We start from the raw sequence: 24,051 nt of genomic DNA, 5'->3' as shown, positions 1-24,051 counted from the left end.
GACAGCATGAGCGTTTTATCCGGCGTGACCCTTGGCTACCCAGCTGATGGCAAATACGACTGGTGAGCATTTCCATACGACCACCACGTTAGAATTTACAAGCGCAGCAGGTATCAGGTTTGCCGAAAAGAGGCATACCCAACAAGTGTTTAAGTGGGAAAATGGAAGTACTTTGCCGACGCTGGCGGGAAGACTAAGAGACAACCAAGGCAGGGCAAGATAGGACCTATTATTTTCTTTTCTGTTTCTGGTTGACTTGATACTTAGTGCATTAGTGGCACAATCGTAGCCTTATTGCAGGCGTTAATTAATTATTATTGTCTTATCTTTTTACACAGATAAAAGTGATGCGTCAGGTCATAGTCGCCATCTATTTCTGACTTGCAACGCGGCGGCCAATTTACGCGTTCATTTAGTCCAAACCAACCAACGTTTATATAACCGGTTCTTGTGTTCCGAATGAACCACGAAAACGCCAGCTAAGTGTGTGGTAGCGGAAAAGGCGCGAAAGCTCTCACAATACCGCTAGCTTAGAGAAACCCGGAAGTGACGTCAGAAGTGCTCTCTCCAAGAGATCGCGAATCGCCTGCCGCTGAGAACAGAGTGTGTCTGTCGACAAGAAGAATTAATGAGGCCAAATCTTAGGAGGTGCCGCCACGATACCCAATTTGCACACACGATATTACACATGATATACAGAAACAATGAAAGCACGAGCACTAAAATAGTTAAACAACAAAAAGGCCACACCTAATAAAAACGGTCATCTGGTACGTAGCGAATGATTTTATTTAGTCTAGGATAACAGCCAAAGCCCAATTAAAAGGCACGGAAACGCATCAACATGTTGTTCCTTCCTAAATGGCCGACTCCGAGTTTTCTTATTCGTGTTAAGCACGCGTACGTAGAATCAAATGGCACAAAGAGTCGGCGCGTGTGGAGGTAAGGTGGACTACTTGTATTGTACTTTAAATTCTAGAATCCATAGCGATAGAGAAAGCATAGCTTGACAATGACATTTTATAGACCAACCGGCACGCAACGGACGCTTTTTATTAATCAAATAGGTTCTAGGATATTAGAAAGTTCGACGCTAAGTCGTGCGTCTCGGTAATTTGGCTGTTCTCTATTACTAGGGCTCCGTGGAAGTCCAAGAATGAAAGGCTATTTATTTATTTTTTTACAAAATATGACTGTTTCGTGTTTATGTTAAACTATTTTAGAACATCGATACCAATTGGCTTTTCAACTACTCAAGTAAAAAAAACGCCTTTACTAGTAAAAATATGATTTCATTTTTTTTATCACTGGGACTGTAGACTAGTTTGTGAAATTTTTGCTAAGAATTGACAGTCTTCCGTAACCTGGCGCAAAAAAATATCACTTATAACATGTAGAAAAAGGCATTTTTTGAAAATAACTATCCGTCAATACCCCCTTAAACAGCCTATAGGGATATTTTTTTACTTCAGTTTGCCACGTTAAGACAGACAGCCTTAGCGTCAGGCTTTTCGTGTGTAGACGCAGCTAAGATGGCAACTTTTTGTTAGAGGTCAGGGGTACGCTCCCCTCCCTCCCAAGCCCCCCCCCCCCCCCCCCCCCACCCGCCTCCACCTCGTCGACCTCATTTGATACGCGAATTCCTATGAGAATATACAACTTGCTCGAAAAATTACGAGTAGGCTAAGCGGTACAGCGTCACCGGAACAAGCTCGCGGCGTTTTTCTGACAAACGAGCGGGTAACTTAGAAACCAGTACAAAAGAGGTGATTCGCCCACACACTCTTGGCGGTTGGTCATTTCTCGTGAGACGCTAGGATAGTGGTGGTGGTGGTGGGGGGGGGATAACTACCCAGACAAGGGTCAGGGGGCGTTGGTTTGAAACCGAAATTGTGGACAAAAAACTTGTCGATATCACAAACCTTATTCCTCGATGGTTAATTTTGGGTAATATACCTTTGGTCTAAAAGTACACAACCTTGATCTAAAAATACAGAACCTTTGTTCTAATAATACAGAACCTTTTTTTCTAAAAGTACGAGAACATTTGATCTAAAAGTACAGAGCTTTTGATCTAAAAGTAAATAACCTTTGATCTAATATACTTCTGTAGATGTGTTTGCTGTAGGGAATGGTTGTGTGGGGTTGCTAGCGTTGCTGCTTTGCCATTTTTCTCGTATCGTACAACTCATTAAACTAACGGAAGTAGGAAGTATAACCATGTGGTCGTAAAACAGCAGTAGGTTTCCGGAAACAAGGGTAAACCTACCATTAGGCTAGAATGATTATTAACCGATATAAACTGATGGGAGACGATATGTGATAGGAACAAAGAGCGTTGTCATTCGATTGAACGCGGGGAGTTCTAGGATCTTAGACCCCCTACCCCTCCCACTCAAGTCTAATCCTTTTCTGCATTTAATTCATAATTAGATTTTTACATTTTATTTAAATGACCTTCTCTGTAGCTAGGTCGTCGCCTATAAACAGTTAGAATTCTATTCTATATATTCCCTAACAGATTGATCTGGTTATTCTTAGTGGTAATGTCAAAATGTTGTAGCTATTAAATGGCAGTCCCCAAATATCAGTCCCCACTGTACTTATAATACGAATTTACTTTTAATGATCTTAAATCTATCGCTTTTGATCTTCTAGCGCCAACATACTTGCAGGTAGTGAACTGTTTCTTTTTATTGGTGGAAAAAAAAACCTCAGATGTTGAGCCGCCGCCACATCATAGCCATGTGTTAGCAAGCAGGTTATTACACCATCGCTTAGATATGTAACAATACACACTGCAACAAAGAGCACTCAACGGAGGCGTAGGTGATGATCGTCTGCTTGATAACGCCGATAGATCAAACTAGCCAAGATAAGTTATTCAGACAAAATAGTTAATAATGCGTTTCTTTAGAGAGCGCCCTCGTGTGTTTACCGGGCACTTTGCCCAACGTACCTACGGTCTCGTCAGACCACCGAGTCCAGGGTCGGGGCAAACCCACGCCTTCTCCCATGGTCACTGTTGGTGGTCTAAAAGTATATTATATTGCAAAGCCGAATAATACGCACATTACTGAGATGATTTCACAGCAATATTAGTAACCAAAAAAACACGGGACGGTAACGTAGTATGTTTTCGAAAAAGAGGAAACGGAAGAAAAAACATAGGAAACTCATAATATACTTATTTTCGTTTTGATGAGAAGTACGGAAGACTTGATAACGGTTGGGTATTTAGTGTAGTTAGCTATCGCTCGGAAGTGATCCGATCTTTAAAGACACTTCTGCTCGCACTTGTAATTGATTAAATAAATGACACTGTAAAACTTCCGTACTACCACGGAAACTTAATTTGATTATCCAAGACGAGCTGGCAATGCTTTATAAAAGCTAACTGTCGGAAGTTTGTAGTACGAAAAACAAAGAAAAGCCACAGTTAAGTCAGCGGGACAAATTGGTTGACACAAAAGAAGGAACTTTGGTGAGAAGTAAGCCTCGCGCATACTTATTTTTCCAAGTCTAGGGAGGCTTTCGCGGTCGATAGCTTGATCGTTTTTCGCTGTGTGGCTGTTTAGGTAAAAACACCTTAAATTCTTGGTCTACATAAATGGATTATTCACTAAGGTTGAAAGAGAGCATGTTTTTGTCGGCTTCTATTAGGAAAGACTATAGCTATTGTTGCTTCTGTGTTCACCTTGTCTTTACGCCTTTGCTGGAATTTCAAACTCGCCGGACAGGCACACGTAACATAGCCTGAAAGAACCTGCTTAATTGTCTGTTAACTCAACTAGCGGTGATGTTTGGAGGCTTGCCGCCCAAGCCTTGCCTGGCTAATTTGTGGAGCTACATTGCTCTCTATTCGGAATAGCAAACAAACCTTCTCTTATAAAGCGCAACAGTCTTGTGTAGTTAAGCTTTTAGACACCTCCAGTAAGTGTTAAACAGGTTCGCGTGGCAAGTCGTACTGGTGTTGGGCCAATATTTTCGTGAGTAAAAACGTACTAATAGCCCCTATGAGGCTCATCTACCAAAACTACTAGTCGCGACATAAAAAGCGAGCGCAATTCTTTGAACCTACCGATTCTTCTTGTTCTATTTTTTCGGTTTTGTTTGAGGATCTGAAACCACTCTAGCATAGTTTATCGGTCAATCGTTTCAAGTGTACAATCATGTACGACATACAATTTGTTGTGCTAATGGTTCATATTTTACCAAAACAAAACGGAACTCCGTAAACAACAAACATGCTCGCTTTTGATATTTGAAGAGTCAGCAACCGCCCAGCCCTTAAATGAATGCTTTATCGATTACTGGACTATAACCGATTAATTGCCCAGGAATTTCTAAAGACTAACAAAAATTCCGATTTTTTTGTTTTCTCAGGAAAAGACAAAAGCCAGGGATTAAAGAGTTTGTTTTGCACAAAGCAACAACAATATCAAGAATAGAATAAACTGTACAGATTGACCGTTATAAAAACGCTGGCGTTAAACAGACTTTCAGAGAGACAGTCCAAGGAGACAGACAAACAACAATATGAATTTCCAACAAGTAAGTATATCTTAAAATAGTTTTCAAAAAGCCCAAACTGTCGCGATCTCGTACCAGAACAATGAATACAATACACCAAAATCTGGAAATCGACTCTGCCAAATTTTCGTCTTTAATAAGACTTCTTCAGGGCAGACTGCCGTATTAAAATAGTTTTCCAGGTATAAAAAACTATAATCATTGATTATGGGAGCTGATTTTTTAGACTAAACTATAATTTGAACCGTTATTTGCTTTGTAAATTTGAATCTTATCTTTTTTAAACAGTACATAATACCTTTTAACCATAAAGGAATAACATTCTTATATTCTTAAAATAACATTCTTATATTCTTAAAATAAGTCATGGGTTGCAATTCATTTTATCTATGGACTTACAAAAATTTGGTTACCCCATATCTTTAAGAATATAGAAGTGTTTAAGGATATTATTTTCGTACAACCCATCAATTTACAACAATTTTGCGTACTAAGCAGAGCATTGTCGGTAATAAGTTGACGTTTAAGTTTTTTGCGACTCAGAGTGTTTTTTTCAGAGGTCAATAGGCGTGCTTCTCATACATTCGCGAAATAGGAGTGCATTTCTCAGGGTTTGGGTGAACTTTTTCCATAAAAAATTCGAATAAAACAAAATCTGTATATCTAATAAAATTGTCGCGATTTTGAGGAGCGCGAATTTCGTGACGCTTCACTTTTGCGTTTTGGGGAAAATATCGGAATAACTAAAATTTCCCGATTTCTTTTATAAAAAAAGGTGATATTTAAATATTTTTTGGGGCGTAATCAGTAATCGCTTTTAGGTCAGGTTACTAAGTTTGACAGAGAAAAGTCTTGTCAGCCACACCTTTGTTATTATTAATATTGGAAGGCGCATAATATGTTAAAATATCGAAATAACCATCTAAAAAATAAAGTTTAATACTTTTTTTTTACAAAATTCATATCTAAAATATCATGGGAGAAGCTAGCGTACCTTTAAAACATTCTTTTTTGAAATTAATTTCAGGTTCATTTATATTTATTGCTCTCTGTATTGTTTTCATTTTGGGTAAAAAATTAGTTGTTGTTGCTGTTGTCTCTTTAAGGTGACATTACTCGCGATGTGCAGTATTCTTATAGCAACTCTTCAAGCACAACCATTCAGTACACGTGACAAGGCCCAACTGGATCACTACAGTAGACAGATGAGCAAGAAAAACCAAGTGGCCACTCATATCTTTGGCAAGCCGGTCATTAACCACGTCATCCCATCCCACTCCCGGCGAGTGACATTGTACAACAAACTTGGCTTCTACCTAGCGCTATACGACAATGGTACCATCACCGGGGAAGACTACGAGTACTGCCAGGGGTACATGGAAAGCTGTAAGTATTGCCAGGGATACATGGATAGCCGTAAGTATTGCCAGGGATACATGGATAGCTGTTAGTATTGTTAGGAATACATGGATAACTGTAAGTGTTGTCAGGGATACATTGATAGCTGTAAGTTTTGTCAGGGATACATGGATAGCTGTAAGTGTTGTCAGGGATAAATGGATAGCTGTAAGTGTTGTCAGGGATACATGGATAGCTGTAAGTATTGTCAGGGATACATGGATAGCTTTAAGTATTGTAAGGGATACATGGATAGCTGTAAGTATTGTTAGGAATACATGGAAAGCTGTAAGTATTGTCAGGGATACATGGATAGCTGTAAGTATTGTCAGGAATACATGGATAGCTGTAAGTATTGTCAGGGATACCTGAATAGCCGTAAGTATTGCCAGGGATACATGGATAGCTGTAAGTATTGTCAGGGATACTTGGATAGCTGTAAGTATTGTCAGGGATACATGGATAGCCGTAAGTATTGCCAGGGATACATGGATAGCTGTTAGTATTGTCAGGGATACATTGATAGCTGTAAGTGTTGTCAGGGATACATTGATAGCTGTAAGTTTTGCTAGGGATACATGGATAGCTGTAAGTGTTGTCAGGGATAAATGGATAGCTGTAAGTATTGTCAGGGATACATGGATCACTGTAAGTATTGTCAGAGATACATGGATAGCTGTAAGTATTGTTAGGAATACATGGATAGCTGTAAGTATTGTTAGGGATACATGGATAGCTGTAAGTATTGCCAGGAATACAAGGATAGCTGTGAGGTATTGTTAGGAATACATGGATAGCTGTAAGTATTGTCAGGGATACATGGATAGCTGTAAGTATTGTCAGGGATACTTGAATAGCTGTAAGTGTTGTCAGGGATACATGGATAGCTGTAAGTATTGTCAGGGATACATGGATAGCTGTAAGTGTTGCCAGGGATACTTGGATAGCTGTAAGTATTGACAGGGATACTTGGATAGCTGTAAGTATTGTCAGGGATACATGGATAGCTGTAAGTATTGTCAGGGATACATGGATAGCTGTAAGTATTGTCAGGGATACATGGATAGCTGTAAGTATTGTCAGGGATACATGGATAGCTGTAAGTATTGTCAGGGATACATGGATTGCTGTGAGTATTGTCAGGGATACATGGATAGCTGTAAGTATTGTTAGGGATACATGGATAGCTGTAAGTATTGTCAGGGATACATGGATAGCTGTAAGTATTGTTAGGGATACATGGATAGCTGTAAGTATTGTCAGGGATACATGGATGGCTGTAAGTATTGTCAGGGATACATGGATAGCTGTAAGTATTGTCAGGGATACATGGATAGCTGTAAGTATTGTCAGGGATACATGGATAGCTGTAAGTATTGTCAGGGATACATGGATAGCTGTAAGTATTGTCAGGAATACATGGATAGCTGTAAGTATTGTTAGGGATACATGGGTAGCTGTAAGTATTGTCAGGGATACATGGATAGCTGTAAGTATTGTCAGGGATACATGGATAGCTGTAAGTGTTGTCAGGGATACATGGATAGCTGTGAGTGTTGTCGGGGGGAGGGCATGAGGGGGTGCGTGTTTGGGAAGGGGGGGGGGTTCAGTTCATGGGAACATGAAAAGCAAAGAGCAAGTGTTTTGTGGTCGAGAGAGAATCCGGATTGGAGAGGACTATAGGTGCTGCCAGGGATACATGAATAGCTTAAGTTTAGCCAGGGTGTGTGCATGGAGGAGGGTGTGGGAAGAGGGCTGTAAGTTTAGCTAGGGTGTGTACACAGAAACAGAGGCATGTTAATTGGTCTTTTCCTTTATTTTTGCAGGCGTGTTCAACTTACAATCGTACGGGACAAGTATTGTTCGCTTACAAAATGTCAGGACTGGGCGCTACGTAGCTATTGGTCCCTCAGGAACAGTCTACACTACGGTAAGTACTGGGGGTAGGGTGGGGGGAGATCACACTGTTGTTAGCACTAGGGGTGGGGTGGGGTGGGGAGATCACACTATTGTTAGCACTAGGGGTGGGGTGGGGAGATCACACTATGGTTAGCACTAGGGGTGGGGGGATCACACTATGATTAGCACTAGGGGTGGGGTGGGGGATCACACTATGATTAGCACTAGGGGTGGGTTGGGGGAAATCTACAATCCAATAAGCATTAGGGGTGGGGGCCGTCTACAACACAGTAAGCATTAGGGGTGGGGGCCGTCTACAACACAATAAGCATTAGGGGTGGGGGAGGGCCATCTACAATCCAGTAAGCATTAGGGGTGGGAGAGGGCCATCTACAATCCAGTAAGCATTAGGGGTGAGGGCCATCTACAATCCAGTAAGCATTAGGGGTGGGGTGGGGCCATCTACAATCCAGTAAGCATTAGGGGTGGGGTGAGGGCCATCTACAATCCAGTAAGCATTAGGGGTGGGGTGGGGGCCATCTACAATCCAGTAAGCATTAGGGGTGGGGTGAGGGCCATTTACAACACAGTAAGCATTAGGGGTGGGAGAGGGCCATCTACAACACAGTAAGCATTAGGGGTGGGGGAGGGCCATCTACAATCCAGTAAGCATTAGGGGTGGGGTGGGGGCCATCTACAATCCAGTAAGCATTAGGGGTGAGGGCCATCTACAATCCAGTAAGCATTAGGGGTGGGGTGGGGGCCATCTACAATCCAGTTAGCATTAGGGGTGGGGTGAGGGCCATCTACAATCCAGTAAGCATTAGGGGTGGGGTGGGGGCCATCTACAATCCAGTAAGCATTAGGGGTGGGGTGGGGGCCATCTACAATCCAGTAAGCATTAGGGGTGGGGTGAGGACCATCTACAATCCAGTAAGCATTAGGGGTGGGAGAGGGCCATCTACAATCCAGTAAGCATTAGGGGTGAGGGCCATCTACAATCCAGTAAGCATTAGGGGTGGGGTGGGGGCCATCTACAATCCAGTAAGCATTGGGGGTGGGGTGAGGGCCATCTACAATCCAGTAAGCATTAGGGGTGGGGTGGGGGCCATCTACAATCCAGTAAGCATTAGGGGTGGGGGCCGTCTACAATCCAGTAAGCATTAGGGGTGGGGGCCGTCTACAACACAGTAAGCATTAGGGGTGGGGGCCATCTACAATCCAGTAAGCATTAGGGGTGGGGGCCGTCTACAACACAGTAAGCATTAGGGGTGGGGTGGGGGCCATCTACAATCCAGTAAGTATTAGGGGTGTGGTGGGGGCCATCTACAATCCAGTAAGCATTGGGGGTGGGGTGAGGGCCATCTACAATCCAGTAAGCATTAGGGGTGGGGTGGGGGCCATCTACAATCCAGTTAGCATTAGGGGTGGGGTGAGGGCCATCTACAATCCAGTAAGCATTAGGGGTGGGGTGGGGGCCATCTACAATCCAGTAAGCATTAGGGGTGGGGTGGGGGCCATCTACAATCCAGTAAGCATTAGGGGTGGGGGCCGTCTACAACACAGTAAGCATTAGGGGTGGGGTGGGGGCCATCTACAATCCAGTAAGTATTAGGGGTGTGGTGGGGGCCATCTACAATCCAGTGAGCATTAGGGGTGGGAGAGGGCCATCTACAATCCAGTAAGCATTAGGGGTGGGGTGGGGGCTGTCTACAATCCAGTGAGCATTAGGGGTGGGGTGGGGGCTGTCTACAATCCAGTAAGCATTAGGGGTGGGGTGGGGGCTGTCTACAATCCAGTGAGCATTAGGGGTAGGTTGGGTAAACATCTACAACAAAGTCTGCATTAGGGGGTGAAGTGGGTACCAAACTTAAAAAAAACAGAATTAGGGGTGGGGTTGGGGCCTGTCAACACAGTAAGCATTAGGGGTGGGGTACTGTCTACAACATATTAAGTGATAGGGTTTTGGGGAAATGTACAACCCAGTAAGCATTGAGGGATGTGAAGTATGGGTGGGGTGTTTGATCAAATTCTACATGGGCTGAGAGTTAACATAGCCATAAGATTTGAATAAAGAGCTCTAGTCTTAGCTTAACAAGTATTTAAAAATGTTTTCTCTATACATTTGTCTAAACAGAAAGCAAGAAAAGACAAGGACACTCTGCTGAAAGAGCGTATTCTTCCATCCTTATATACTGTCTTTTGGTCCTACACCAACCATGGTACTAGCAGAAGCCAATCCGGGTCAATAAACTTCTACCTTGCCATGAAAAGGACGAGGGAAGCAAAAAATGCTAACAAGACATCTATTACACACAAATCAGGACATTTCCTACTTGAATTCGTCAGGCAAAATCATCACGTACTACCATGGTTTTAAACATTTAGGCTACTATTATTTATTAATTGGAATTCAAGAATAAAAAAACGAGACATAAGTAATTGGACAAACTATTTATTGGAATTTTGCTTGGATAACAAACAGATGTACTTTTATTAAAGAACGTGCAACTAAGACCATAAAATTATTTGAAGTTTCTGTGTATATCATTGAATAATATATTCTATAATTTAACATCAAAATCATGCAAATGTGTGCTATAATTCATTTATACTTAACATTCATGTATAACTCTCTATCATACCAAACCTTAAAAAAGTAATTTTTGTCAGATTACCAAAATATTATACTTAGTTTTGGCACAAAAAGATATGAAATATATAGGGCATATGGATAAAGGCCATTTTATTTTAAAAATAGGTAGGAGCTGTAGTTGTTTAATAAGCTTCCTTTTTTGATTCTTTGGTACTATATAGATATACTGTTTCTGTTTTTTCACAGAACAAAGGATAGTTGAATAATAAAATCAAACAACACACTGAAAATATACATACCACATACCACAAGACCACTCTCTGTACAAAACATGCAGCAATAAATAACCATTATGAAGACCCTAGAAAATATGTACCCCTTCCCTAGCACAAAAACAGAGTACAATCTAGGCTGCTAGTCTAACCTCATTTGTGGTTATTAGGAAATGGCTTGTCTTTGAATGCTTGAGGGCCAAGGGTTACTAGGATAAGGGACATCTTAAAGCTCTACAGGCTAGATTGAAAAAAAAAATCAGAATTATCCCAAATGAGAGCTGACTAGTAGGCTAAGAACAATCCTGCACAGACATCTAAAAGCATAGCACTTTGATAACATATTTAATATTAATGTTGGTTTATCTCATATTTTAATCTGACCTGACTCTTCCTCGATCTGTAGGGTACACACTGGCTTTATGTGGGACTTGGTACAAATTCCAGGGTGTTTTCCAAGACAAACCTCGCGACGTCAGATGATGTCCAGTATGACACATGTGACGTGACTGCTGACCAGTAATTACTCTCCATATAGCCTTCCCTTAGCACATAGTCAAGGCGGTCAGACAAATCTGAAAACAAGGAAAAGGAAATAAACAAAGCAATTTTTAATTTGGAAAACTACAGTATTACTGTAGTAACAGTAAACTGTAATCAAATGAGCAGATTTACTAGAGAGGAGCTACTACCTTTACTAGGTACTGCAATGTACTCCGGTGCCCCAGCGCCAGCCTTCTGTCGTCTGTTGGCCTGCCCATTACTGGTGGCACCATCTTCACTACACTGGCCATCACTTTCAACAGACTTGCGCTGGGAGGAGCCAAACCAACTGGAGATCCACCCACTTTTTTTCTCCTTAGCCTTGCCCCTATCGCCATCACACTGATCCTCCCTCCCCCCCTGAGGGACAGAGTGACCGACAATTACAATCTCGTCTTCCGGGGCATCACTGTCACTTGCAGTAGAGCCTGATCTGCTGCGAGGCTCCTCTGAACTTTTGGAGTAACCCACTTTGTAGTTGAAGAATTTCCAGCCCCCACTTTCCCGAGCTGGCTTCTTCTCTTCGAGGTAGCCAAGTTTGTGGCTATCAAAGCGGTGGAGTTGAATGGGTGGGACAGAGGAATACTCCTCGCTTATTAATGGCTCCATGCGATATGCCTGTTGAAAAACAATTTCAGGCTACAGGAGAGTCATTGACACTTAAAGCCGCATTGTCACGAGTTTACGTCCGGAGGTCCGACGTAAAAACCTCAACCGTTAAAAGACAAAAGAATCAATTAAAATCCGAGATATTAAACAGGCCATGCGCTTTAAATTATCAATCACATCCTCAAAGAGACTTCCAATAAACATACTGCTTTGTGAAATATTTTTCGCGTTTTCCATTAAAAATCATTGGATATTGTTAGGTAATCGACCGGGAGTAAACTGGTGACAATGCGAGGTAATCGACCGGGAGTAAACTGGTGACAATGCGAGGTAATCGACCGGGAGTAAACTGGTGACAATGCGAGGTAATCGACCGGGAGTAAACTGGTGACAATGCGAGGTAATCGACCGGGATTAAACTGGTGACAATGTGGGTTTAATGACTGACAGACATGGCTAACATTTTATTATGGAAAACCAAGTGATTTATGTACTGTTTAATAAACAATTTTTTTACCAGGTCTTAAGATCACAGAGGGGCAAAAGCCAAGACTAAAACTATGATTGACAGGAATATGATTGACAGGGATATGATTGACAGGGATATGATTGACAGGAATATGATTGACAGGGATATGATTGACAGGAATATGATTGACAGGAATATGATTGACAGAGATATGATTGACAGGAATATGATTGACAGGAATATGATTGGCAGGAATATGATTGACTGGAATATGATTGACAGGAATATAATTGACAGGAATATGATTGACAGGGATATGATTGACAGGGATATGATTAACAGGGATATGATTGACAGGAATATGATTGACAGTAATATGATTGAGTGGGATATGATTGAAAGGAACATAATTGACAGGGATATGATTGACAGGGATATGACTGACAGGAATATGATTAACAGGGATATGATTGACAGGGACATGATTGACAGGAAAATGATTGGCAGGAATGATTGACAGGAATAATGATTGACAGGGATATGATTGACAGAATAACCTATTAGAGATGTTAGTGTAACAATAAAAACATTTTTACCACTGGATCAGCTGGGTGATAGATGTTCAGCATCTTCTTGCAGACAGACTTTGGAAGCACATGATCTTCAACGTCATCCTGTGGTCTCAGCCCTCGGAGAGTTAGGAATACAGCCAGCGGAGATCCAACAGAGAACAGGTTTTCAACCTACAAACAAGAACACTTGACGTGAAGCAGACCGACTGACTGACCGAATGACCATCTTTGTGAATCCCAAGAAAATCCCTCTGGATTGTCCAAGCATTTATTGAAATCTAGAGAAAATAACTCAGAGGGATCCTGTAAAAATGTGTGATGAATCTGGACAGGGAAACCATTGGGCATTTAACATTAACGATTTTCTGGGTATCATATCAGTAATGCATGCAAGTTGGGTAATTTTAAGCCAAGTTTGAATGGAGATCAAAGTTGATGAGTGTTCCAACTCTAACGACAGTTCCACAATGCACTCTTACACAAAAAATTGATCAAACTATTTTGAAATTTAATGTGTGGTAACATGTAATTTCAAATTCAGTATTGAATCCTGATGTCGATTCAGTATTGAATCCTGAATTATTTCGAACTCCAAAACTCAATCTCATGTACATTTTTTTACCCCAAATGAGCTTGATTTTCCCCTGAAAGAATATAAGCAGTGCATGCTTGTGTCAATGAGAGTAGTGCAAGCAGATTGATGAAAATGGGATTCCTATTATATCACTTCATTCAAATAAGGTGCGTAACATTACCTTGAATTTAAGGGCGTATTGGCAAACATCCTCTGCCGTGGAACCATTCTCCCCGCGGCGATTTTGATCAAATTCAATCTGACTTTTCAGCTTTGCCTCTAGCTCCATTACTTTACTCCTCGCCTTAGATAACTCCACCCTAATGTTCTCCTTGCGAGCTTGCCTCAGGGGGGACCCCTCAGGATCAGAGTCAGATGATTCAGACTCAGGGTACCCTGTGACGTTACGCAGGAATGAGAAACTTTCCGTCAGGAAGCCAGTGCCAGCTTTTTCTTGGTCAGACAGGTGGCGTATCTCAGTGTCCCACAGTGACAGTATGTCATACATGATGACACTACCCAGGGAGTGGGCGATAATGGAAACTTTGCCCTGCTTTGCTTGGAAGGAAGGGTTCCGCTCACAGAAGAGTGAGTATAAGCGATTAAGCTCCTCCCTCAAACCACTGATTATCTGAGTTCAAAAAGAAAGTTTGCCATTTACTTTGAGCACTTGCATGGGCAAAGAATGAATTTAGTGTTACACTATTTCAGAAAGTGGAAAAACACATGGGATAACCAAAATAACTATACAGGTTTATTATGGTGTAATTCAGCAGTGTGTTAAGGGGAATATACACTATTGTCAGTTTAGCATACCAGGTACTCAACATACAGTCCCAAATCACCAGTTCTTAAATACTAGCAAAGGCATTTTCCCTGATACAATCTCTAGGGACGCTGGGAAAGTGCAATGGCAGACCTCAAGTTATGGTTTGGGGTGGTATTCAAGTAAGCTACACACCTCATATCTGTAAAAGGGACTTGTGTAGTACATTATGTCCATCATAGTTATGTTAAGAACTTTTCGCAGGCCAGAAACACTAGCCGGTGTGATAGCATCAATTGCACCTGTGAGCAGGGAAAAAAATAAAATAAAACACATTACAGGTAACAGAGTAAGATAGCAATGAAATAACATAAAATAAAGGTAATAACATTTTACCATCATCCAATTTTAATGAAGACCTCCATTCCACAGGGAAAAACTCAACTCTCTGACCACGGGGAAAACCTGGGATATTTTTTTCGTGTACTTTCTCAGCAGAAGACCGAAAACTGAAATGAATAAAACCACGAGCCTCATATATGGGTACATATAGGGAGTTTATAGTGAGACAAAATTACATTTAGTGCAATGATCAAGGTTACGACTAACACATTTGAATTATTCCTGACAGTTTTTCCCTTTAAGGTGGCTTGACCCAGTATTCCCTCCATCACACCTTTCATCTTTGAAAATCTTTTAAATGACCTAAGATTGCATATCCAAGCAGCCAAGCAGCCAAGTGCAATGCACGAGTGAATCTTATGTTATGACATATCCAAAACAATAGGGAGACCCAGAGCACAAATTTCCTCTAAAGGGCTGATTTGCTTCAATATTTACCTGAATGTTCGGTTACAGTAGAGGGTCTTAGAAGATATTTATTGAATAAAATGCCACGCCAGAGTTATCTACAATTACCAAAGTCTTCTCCGAATAAAGATGGAAAAAATCTATCAGGGATTTTAAAAATAGAAAGGGCTTTTGCAAAAACTGTTCTTAAATCAGTATTAGTAAACAAATCCAATCGACACCACTATACCTTTATGGACATCATATTCGAAATCGCATGAGCCCTTTAATCTGAATAGCTTCTTAATAAATACCAAGATATAGTGGCAGAGAAAAGGGCATAACATAGAAGTATGTTTAATAATGAGTCGTAAGTAGTCATCGCAACTTTGTTGTTAATTTTACGTATAAATTTGCTCTATATGAATAGGACTTAAGAAAAAAATTGGATATGGGCTAAAAATTTGTCCTATAATAAAAGCAGGCCGGGCGTCTTACTCACGTGACATTTATTTCGATCAACAAAATTTATATGTCATATTATATTTTCATCCTTATGTTATTGGTTTGGTGTATTGAATATAGAATCTGATTTCATTTCTTCGCGCACTGCATTTTCAAAGATGGACGGTGTGATGGAGGGAATACTGGGTCAAGCCACCTTAGCCTAAAGCAAGCAAAAAGGATAAATTGAGAGAGTGGCTTGTTACACTCACATGCAATCACTTTTGAATAAGTATGAATGAAAACGTTAGACAACAAAAAGGGTGATGCAAGAAATAAAGCTTTCTTGAGGAAGTCACTGCATTTTTTTAAAGCATCAATGTGTTCTTGTAGGGTTACATGCCCGGGGGAGAGGAGGGGGGGGGGGGGGGGGGGGGAATTCCTTCTACCACATCAAATTTGCTATCTCTATTGGGTATGACCGAATTTCTGTTGACCACGCCCAAAATGTGTTCCCTTAAGGTTAAAATTTTGCCAATGATCACCCCCATCTGTTTTTATCTAAGTCCTCCCCCCCTGGTCACATGCATTGATGAAATGGTAAAGATGGTGCTTTCATCAAGGCTTTTGTGGGAATCTGTATCAACAGATATCAAAACTTGGACTCACTCAGTGGCACTCTTGACGATGTTACTCATGTGCAGAAGCTGGCCAATACCATGAATCACAAACACAAGATGCGAGATCTCAGGGGGGCAATCTTCAGGGACGGCATCAGTGTGATAACCACGGTGAATCTGCACCCCTAGCATAGTGAAAAAAAGTAAATAAATAATGCTTCCATTTATTTTCATTAATTATATCTAGATATATATGTCTGGAGATTCAGAGGCGCATCCAGGATTTCCTGAAGACGAGGGAGAAAACAAGGAGGCACCAAGCCTGCCAAGTTAGAAAATTTTTATTTGACAGGAAGGAAAACGTGCAAATAAGCTCATTTCACATTCGATAAGACAGAAAATTACTCCAAGAGTTTAAAGAGCAATAACAAACAAAATATCAAATGCAATTTTTTAATGTTGGATGTAACTTTTTGCAGTGCAACTGTCTAGCTTTTATCACAGTGTTAAATAAATGGTAAGAAAATGATAAAAAATTCCCAGTAAAAGCCAAAGTCTTGGAGTAACAGCATTTTGGCTTCACACAGGATAGTCATTCTGAATGCAAGGAGCCTTTAGCCATTATTGACCCTCGTGGTTTCCAGAATATTGAGAGCAGTGGCATGAGCAAAGTTTTTCAGTCCTGTTCTTCTATTTCTAAAATTATTCATTCAAAAAATGACTAACATGGTGTAAGGTGAAATCATCATTTATTGCATAATTTATTTATTTTTTTAAATTCAATTATTTCAAAGAATACCTTGGGATCCCAGACCAATCTTAGTCCCTACACCTCTTATGATTCTTGACTTGATGTCATCCCAGTACAGCCATACGTCTGTCACATCTTTCCACTCGACATGATACCCTTTTAGCTGCAGTCTGCCCATGGCTGAATTAATAACATACAAAAACATACAAAAAAGGCCAGATTTTTATAGTGTACAAGACTGCACATGTAAGGGGACATGATTCTAAGGTTTTACAAATTGCTTGTCACCCCCTGAGAAAAAGTTATGGAACTGGCAAGTCGTTAACATAAACATTATAGAGAAGGAGCAAATACCCCCTTGAATCATGGAGATGGTAGCAATCAAAAATCCTATTTATGATTTTTCTCCTCAAATACATTCCCTTTTGTTATATTTGTTTCCAGGTGCATACCAGGTATACTTAAAAAGTTGGTGTTTGAAGATCCTTTAAGAAATGACCCACTTCTTGGCAGCCAGGAGAAGGAGGGGGGAGGAGGACACCCCATGCATAATGCTACAGGTGCCTAATTTTGCCAGCTAATGACCACTTTTAACCTTGACCCTGAGCTACAGAATGCCTTAGTGCTACAGATAATATCATGGCCGATATGCAGTATTGGTGCTTATTGAAAGAAGATCAGAAGTACAGTAACAAGCAATGCCCTAGTACCTCATTCCCAATCAAAAGAACAATTTCAGCACACTTTTGATTAATAGAATATTCTTTGGTTATAACCATTTAATTCACTTACCTTCCTTGTCAGCCCCCATTGACTCTGCACTGTCTGCTGCAATCCCTAGACCCTGTGTACCAAAACATTGACCATAAACCCTGTGTACCAAAACATTGACCATAAACCCTGTGTACCAAAACATTGACCATAAACCCTGTGTACTAGAACATTGACCATAAACCCTGTGTACCAAAACATTGACCATAAACCCTGTGTACTAGAACATTGACCATAAACCCTGTGTACCAAAACATTGACCATAAACCCTGTGTACCAAAACATTGACCATAAACCCTGTGTACCAAAACATTGACCATAAACCCTGTGTACCAAAAAAATTAACCATAAACCCTGTGTACCAAAACATTGACCATAAACCCTGTGTACCAAAACATTGACCATAAACCCTGTGTACCAAAACATTGACCATAAACCCTGTGTACTAAAACATTGACCATAAACCCTGTGTACCAAAACATTGACCATAAACCCTGTGTAACAAAACATTGACCATAAACCCTGTGTACCAAAACATTGACCATAAACCCTGTGTACCAAAACATTGACCATAAACCCTGTGTACCAAAACATTGACCATAAACCCTGTGTACCAAAACATTGACCATAAACCCTGTGTACCAAAACATTGACCATAAACCCTGTGTACCAAAAAATTGACCATAAACCCTGTGTACCACAAAAATTGACCATAAACCCTGTGTAACAAAACATTGACCATAAACCCTGTGTACCAAAACATTGACCATAAACCCTGTGTACCAAAACATTGACCATAAACCCTGTGTACCAAAACATTGACCATAAACCCTGTGTACCAAAACATTGACCATACACCATAAACCCAATGACTATACACCATAAACCCAAGTTACGTAATACTGTGTACCAAAACATTGACCATACACCATAAACCCAATGACTATACACCATAAACCCAAGTTACGTAATACTGTGTACCAAAACATTGACCATAAACCCAAGTTTATGTGAGGAGCGTGTGCTAATGGTTGTGTCATCAGCAGTGCATGCAGGAGCTTAAAACAGCCAACTTGCATCAATACTTGTGTTTCCTTAGGTTACTTTATTGCAAAATCGTGCAAGTCAAAACTTATGACAACTTGTGCTGATTTGCATCTTGTTTGTTTTTGTCTTGACACCACCCCTACAGACTTTTAGACCTCATAGTGTTGTGGGCTAAAAATGTTCTAGAAAGTTCCACTTAACAAGAACAGTGACTCTGTCACATATGTACTGTTATTCTAAAATTCAGATCAATACAAATACTGCATGCATATTGTACATATTGCTCTTATTACCATTGCTCTCCAAATCCCCTGATGAGAAAACTCAATCTGCTCTGCATCATCTTCACTAATTGGTTGCCAGGCATCGGAGGATGATCCTCCCAAAAACCAGGTCCCTCGGCAAACTGGTTTACTTGACTCTACAGACAATATCATTGGTCATCCATCACTAGGGTCTCAATTTAGAAAATAAATAATTGAGAGATGGTATCAATTGTTGTATCACAGCTTTCTAATTGGATTGTTTGCAAAGGATAGCCCCTGATAAACCATTCTTGTTGTCCTTGCAACATCACATGCTGCTCAACTTATGATTTGATGATTAGCAATGACATGGTTCATTCTAGACTCACTACTAATCAAAATGATTAATTATTGAAAGTTATTTACCATTCTTTCACTCACAAACTTTGGTAAAAGAAACAAATCTTAAACTTTGAGGTATGAAAATGATTTTGTAAGTACACAGTGCTTCATGTGTAAGCGGCATAGCAAAATCCTGGCTGAACAAAGCTATGTACACAAAACAACAACCAATACAAGTACATCTCTCCAAATTGTATACCTATATACCACTAGATTGTGCTTTTGATATTTGAAATAGGTTATACCTTTCCAGTAAATAGGACTACATTCTCTTGCAACGACATCAACTTCATACAGTCCCCCTTTGACTACCGGTAGATCGTAGATAATTTGAGTGTTGAGTGGCTTGGATGGGTCTTCGTTGCCAGATGCTTGCTCTAGATCCTGAATTCTCTGATAGCATGCTTCTATAGCGAGCGAATCTTTTCCGTTTAAAGGCGACCATTTTTTGTTATCTTCCTTGACAAACCAGCGAACTCGTTCAGATCTTAGCGACTGGAGAAGCTGTAGGTGTTGAGCTATGCTCGATTGCTTGCTTAAATTAGGCGGCGGAGGTCTTGGGGGCTTTGGTGGTGAGGCAAATGGCGATTCTGCACTTCCGTTATCCGATTTCTCATTCATACCTCTGGGTAAAAGCAAGCAATATAAGCTGTATGAACCTCTTCTGTACTGTCCTTAACAGGCAAACGCCTGTTAAGGGTACCACAAAAGTGAAGCAAGGTTCAAATAAACAAAAAATATACTAATCAGTTGCCTAAGCGTGCATTTGCCGCCTTGTTTTGTCTTGTTTAGATGCTATTTCGAGAAACTCGCATCATCTTTTCCTACAACGGTGAACTGCTGACCGCTATGGCTGAGGCCGCTATATTTGAGCCACAGGGAGACCGATCACTGGACAGTGCATTGGTTTTGCAGGTCGGAGTAGTTATTCTACAGCTTGTATGTATTTTAATTACTGTAATTAGGAAAAAAGATACATACAAGCTGTAGAATAACTAGGTGGTCTGCGTAAACGTTGTATAATCAAAAGATTTTGCTCTTATTTTCAGCTAAACTATACTTTGTTTCACAGAGGTGTATACATACCATTTCAACCCTGTGTTGATCTGTATCCCTCTTCTGCCTATGGCAGGTCGGAGTTCTCCCAACAATGAGACTTCACACCTCGATTTCTATAGAACGAGGCGGTAAATACAAGGAAAATGCAAATAAGTGGACGGGTATTCTGCAGTTTAGCACAAACTCCACGAGCCACAGGGTAAAGGTTGTGTCATTTTGCAGCGAGGGTCGGGCATATAGCATTACCGGTCGTCTTCCATGCCAATCTTGTCAATCTGTAACTCTCAGGGCCTTACGCTTTATTTCTTTGTATAAACCGCTTGGTCAGTAACCATAATCCTTCATTAAAATTCGGTACAAGCTGTTGCTTCACACGAGTCAAACTGCGATATGCTCTCAACCCCCTCAAGAGCTGTAGACTAAGATGCACAGAATGTGGGTATTTAGTCTCAGCATTTTTGCTTTGTTTTGTGGTAAGTAGTTTAACTTTTTATAGGCTTTATTGTTCATTGATTTAAAAAAAAAAACAGGTTTATTGATTATTACCAGGTATTACTTGTCTTTAAAGCGATACCCTCTTGTGTCTTTGTTTTCATACCAACTGCGAATCACACTTTGTGCGTAACCAACGTTAATGCTTTTTTTTATATCCTTTCGAGTTTTTTATATATTTATAAAAAAAAACCTCCATATTTACAATGATGATGAGTGGCCATCGTATAGTGCTCCAAGGCTCTGGAGAAGATTGTACAAATTTGTTCATACTAGGCAGTGTTTTGTGCGTAGTTAGATTGATTGTGAAACCATAACGCCTCGGCCTACGTTTTTTCGCTATTCTTACTGTTTTGTTTTTTGCTTTTGAAATTAAAATTGACTAAACTGATTATACAACCAATTTAGATTAACAGTCCTGCAACATGAAAAAGAAAACACGCGTGCTTGTTTTCCATTTAAGCACACATTTTATACTTATTTCAAGAATAATGTCACCTGGTTGTGTTTAGGAAAACGATAAAGCCAGATTTGTAGACTATTGGATATTTTGGCTTGCAATCAAAAAATAATATTTGTGCGCGAGTAAAATCGCGCTAAGGGTTCCCATGGGAGCCAGCGGTTGTGGTTCGTTGTTTTGTTGTTTCGAGCATCCAGTGCGACTTCCGCCGGAAGCAAAAGTATAGTTAGTCGCAAAAACGAACTGCAAATCCGCTGGATCTGTCGCGCGGTTTCTTTTTGAACGATGCGCTTGCGTTGGCACACATATAAAAACAAAAAATAGAGAGAGCTCTAAAGCCACATATAGGACTTAGGTTAATATTTGGGCCTTGGGATTCACGCGGCTGTGAGCTAGACGACGACTGCGCAAGAATTCCGCGCGAGCCAACGCATTTTTCATGGATACATCTAACGTGTGTGGCATCGTCTTCCCTTTTTAAGGTCCCTATTATTATTTTACAAATTAGAAATGTTATTGGACATATGTTAAATACTGATAACCACTATATGTGATATATTTTCCATGCCTTTATCTAATTACCGCGATTAAGATCTCGATGTTTATTTCTTTTCAAGCTGTTGGTGTCTGTGCAAATTGCTCCTTCTCCTGCGATGATGGTTTCCATCAGACACCGGTATGTGGAAGCGATGACGTCACTTACGCTAACGCGTGCACCTTAGACGAGCGGAACTGCCGTGCGACAGACATGGGTTATGTGACTATTCGGCATCTGGGAGAGTGTTCTAGTATTAACGATGTAAACGTCGCTGACGAAAGGTATCTAGCCATCTATCTAGCTTCTATTTTAACGTAGGGTTGTTTATCAATATGTGGTTGAAAATGTTTTAGAGAAACAATCTTTGAACTACTTAAACTTGAATTCAAACTTTCATTTATTTTCAGGAAAATTGAGCACTGCCTAAGAGTTGGCAGGAAGAAATACCTTAAGTGTTGACCAGGAACAAGAGGATTTAAAGAAAATGATACAATTGGGATTTTTTTGTAATAAGTTTATTCAGTTTAAATGTAAATACGCTCCACATATGCGACGTCGTTTCGAAGGAGGGGGGGGGGGGGGGGGCTCTCTATAAAAGTAGACGGGGGTAATTGTCCTATCTTTAAGGGTATAATATTCAACCAGCTACTATCCCTCATGGGCTGTTTAAAGATTCTTCCGATTCTTCTATCCCTTAGGAAAACTCACGCAAATGGACCATCCTATCCAATAACAACTGGATTTGAATAGTAGGTGAAAGCAAAATGTCGTCAGAGAAGTCGACAGGAATTCTGAAATGTGTTTGTTTTTAGTGTTTTTAGGAAATTGCTTTAACCACACCTTAATGACTATTTATCAGAGTAAGAGCGGTTGTTGGCCTCACCCAAAGTGCTGGAATTTTGCCGACGACCACCCCTCAGTTTTTATGGGACCCTTCCCCCTCCCGGACTGTCAGTAATGACTGCATCGCGCTTACATATATGATTACGAGTGTTTTTAAGGCACTGTCAAGAAGATAAGTACCTAAATATCACAAACCATCGTGATATTTAAGTTTTACAAAGTTTAAACTAATTGCTAAAAAATGGGAGGACAAAGAAAAATTTACCGCGTAGCTGGGGATTTAGCAGTTCAGAATAGATTTTTGTTATATTGCTTTAATATATTTAATTGCTTGTTTAACCAGAAAGAGTGTATCATTATTAATATTGAATCGATTCGATACAGTCCAGGGTATAAAAATCTCTCCTTCCCTCCCCCCTTCTCTGCCACCCCCTCTCCTCCTTAGCCAAACTTCCACCATATCAGTCAATCTTGCTTTAAAACCTGTCGTTTTTCTAGCTCGCTCGGTCATTTACTTATTAGGCACTACTTACCATATTTGGGAGTCCGCTTCAATCATTTTTTTTCGCCTTTTTTCGCTCTAGAACTTTGTAAGTCGAGAATTGCCACGTAAACTTGCAGGAATTCGTGTTTACTACAATTTTGCCGGCAAGCTGGCAGCCATCTTGGAAATGGAGCTTAGTCCCTAACGTTTTAGAATATCGCAGGTCTCCCGTGCGCTCGCCCCAGGCTCTTTTAGACCATTAAAAAAAACGACAGCCATTGATTGATATGCAAAAGGCACCAATTATGTCCAGTGTATGAAATTTAATCCTGAAATCATGAAATTTAAACATATGCTAGTCGAGAATTAAAAACTTCTGCCGTCCAAATGGATATACGATAACATCAATTAGTTTACACAAGAGAGCATAAGATCTTACAAGAGACCATGATGCTTGGATCTTATGATCTCTTGGTTTATGCTCCAGGAAAACATGAGTACTGCCCCCATACAGGGGCTCATAAGTAGGGGCAATCAACTTCCCCATGATCTGGTACTATATAGGTGTCACGGCGTCTCCTAGGATCAGGCTATTTTTAGGCGCGCAGATGAGCCAATCAGATTCAACCTTTGTGTTGACCTTTTGGCTGAGCTCTACTGCACGCGCAGTCTCAGACAAAAAGCTATGTTCTCTATTCGGTACTTTGACTTTTTGTTGCTCTCTTCTTTAATATGAATCCAACCCTACCTATGACTTTAAATTCTAGCTTGCAAATTCTTTTGGTAAACAAACAAAACCGACGGATGATAGATAAAAATATATTCTTCCTAACTGCAATTTGCGCGTGCAGCCTCACGTCACTCGCGCACGCGAC

General features: G+C 40.5%; 3 protein-coding genes across 7 annotated transcripts; 2 read left to right on the top strand and 1 right to left on the bottom strand.

Annotated features, from left to right (window-relative positions):
* The first annotated feature begins 379 nt into the window (after nucleotides 1-379).
* On the top strand, nucleotides 380-10,413 carry LOC116601524. 4 transcript variants are annotated; one of them, XM_048722012.1, is made up of 5 exons: nucleotides 380-942; nucleotides 4,387-4,554; nucleotides 5,640-5,919; nucleotides 7,758-7,861; nucleotides 9,968-10,413. In XM_048722012.1, exons 2-5 carry the CDS (start codon nucleotides 4,540-4,542, stop codon nucleotides 10,208-10,210), a joined length of 642 nt encoding a protein of 213 aa, XP_048577969.1. In that variant the 5' UTR covers nucleotides 380-942; nucleotides 4,387-4,539; the 3' UTR covers nucleotides 10,211-10,413. The 4 variants fall into 4 exon arrangements, with proteins under 4 accessions (XP_048577969.1, XP_048577965.1, XP_048577968.1 ...); XM_048722008.1 differs by lacking the exon at nucleotides 380-942 and adding an exon at nucleotides 3,338-3,484; XM_048722011.1 differs by lacking the exon at nucleotides 380-942 and adding an exon at nucleotides 3,338-3,491.
* Nucleotides 10,270-20,118, bottom strand: LOC5512722 (phospholipase DDHD1). Of its 2 annotated transcripts, XM_048721985.1 has the most exons (12): nucleotides 19,546-20,118; nucleotides 18,947-19,074; nucleotides 17,628-17,679; nucleotides 16,884-17,015; nucleotides 16,134-16,269; nucleotides 14,628-14,740; nucleotides 14,427-14,533; nucleotides 13,647-14,096; nucleotides 12,916-13,062; nucleotides 11,391-11,859; nucleotides 11,083-11,273; nucleotides 10,270-10,939 (listed from the first exon to the last, which is right to left on the bottom strand). In XM_048721985.1, exons 1-11 carry the CDS (start codon nucleotides 19,919-19,921, stop codon nucleotides 11,119-11,121), a joined length of 2,265 nt encoding a protein of 754 aa, XP_048577942.1. In that variant the 5' UTR covers nucleotides 19,922-20,118; the 3' UTR covers nucleotides 10,270-10,939; nucleotides 11,083-11,118. The 2 variants fall into 2 exon arrangements, with proteins under 2 accessions (XP_048577942.1, XP_048577940.1); XM_048721983.1 differs by having other exon boundaries at nucleotides 10,270-11,273; nucleotides 19,546-20,117.
* A 256-nt stretch (nucleotides 20,119-20,374) lies between these two features.
* Nucleotides 20,375-23,038, top strand: LOC5517853 (follistatin). Its single transcript, XM_001637866.3, has 3 exons — nucleotides 20,375-20,832; nucleotides 21,929-22,130; nucleotides 22,257-23,038. The coding sequence occupies exons 1-3, from the start codon at nucleotides 20,784-20,786 to the stop codon at nucleotides 22,306-22,308; spliced, it is 303 nt and encodes a 100-aa protein (XP_001637916.1). The 5' UTR covers nucleotides 20,375-20,783; the 3' UTR covers nucleotides 22,309-23,038.
* Nucleotides 23,039-24,051: the final 1,013 nt, after the last annotated feature.

Source organism: Nematostella vectensis, chromosome 2 (assembly GCF_932526225.1).
Source record: "Nematostella vectensis chromosome 2, jaNemVect1.1, whole genome shotgun sequence".
In the NCBI taxonomy this organism is placed as follows: Eukaryota; Metazoa; Cnidaria; class Anthozoa; order Actiniaria; family Edwardsiidae; genus Nematostella; species Nematostella vectensis.
Note: the sequence above shows the minus strand (reverse complement) of the source record. Positions and strands in the feature narration are given on the sequence as shown.

What these genes read in the sequence shown, in the direction of transcription:
- LOC116601524 (XM_048722012.1), top strand. An exon ending in CCAGGGGTACATGGAAAGCT is followed by an intron (nt 5,920 to 7,757) that starts GTAAGTATTGCC and finishes TTATTTTTGCAG; the next exon opens with GCGTGTTCAACTTACAATCG. An exon ending in CAGGAACAGTCTACACTACG is followed by an intron (nt 7,862 to 9,967) that starts GTAAGTACTGGG and finishes TTGTCTAAACAG; the next exon opens with AAAGCAAGAAAAGACAAGGA.
- LOC5512722 (XM_048721985.1), bottom strand. Translation starts at nt 19,921, where the DNA reads ATGAATGAGAAATCGGATAACGGAAGTGCAGAATCGCCATTTGCCTCA. An exon ending in AGGGGATTTGGAGAGCAATG is followed by an intron (nt 17,680 to 18,946) that starts GTAATAAGAGCA and finishes TTTGGTACACAG; the next exon opens with GGTCTAGGGATTGCAGCAGA. An exon ending in GATTGGTCTGGGATCCCAAG is followed by an intron (nt 16,270 to 16,883) that starts GTATTCTTTGAA and finishes TCACTATGCTAG; the next exon opens with GGGTGCAGATTCACCGTGGT.
- LOC5517853 (XM_001637866.3), top strand. Translation starts at nt 20,784, where the DNA reads ATGCACAGAATGTGGGTATTTAGTCTCAGCATTTTTGCTTTGTTTTGT. An exon ending in CATTTTTGCTTTGTTTTGTG is followed by an intron (nt 20,833 to 21,928) that starts GTAAGTAGTTTA and finishes TTTCTTTTCAAG; the next exon opens with CTGTTGGTGTCTGTGCAAAT. An exon ending in GTAAACGTCGCTGACGAAAG is followed by an intron (nt 22,131 to 22,256) that starts GTATCTAGCCAT and finishes ATTTATTTTCAG; the next exon opens with GAAAATTGAGCACTGCCTAA.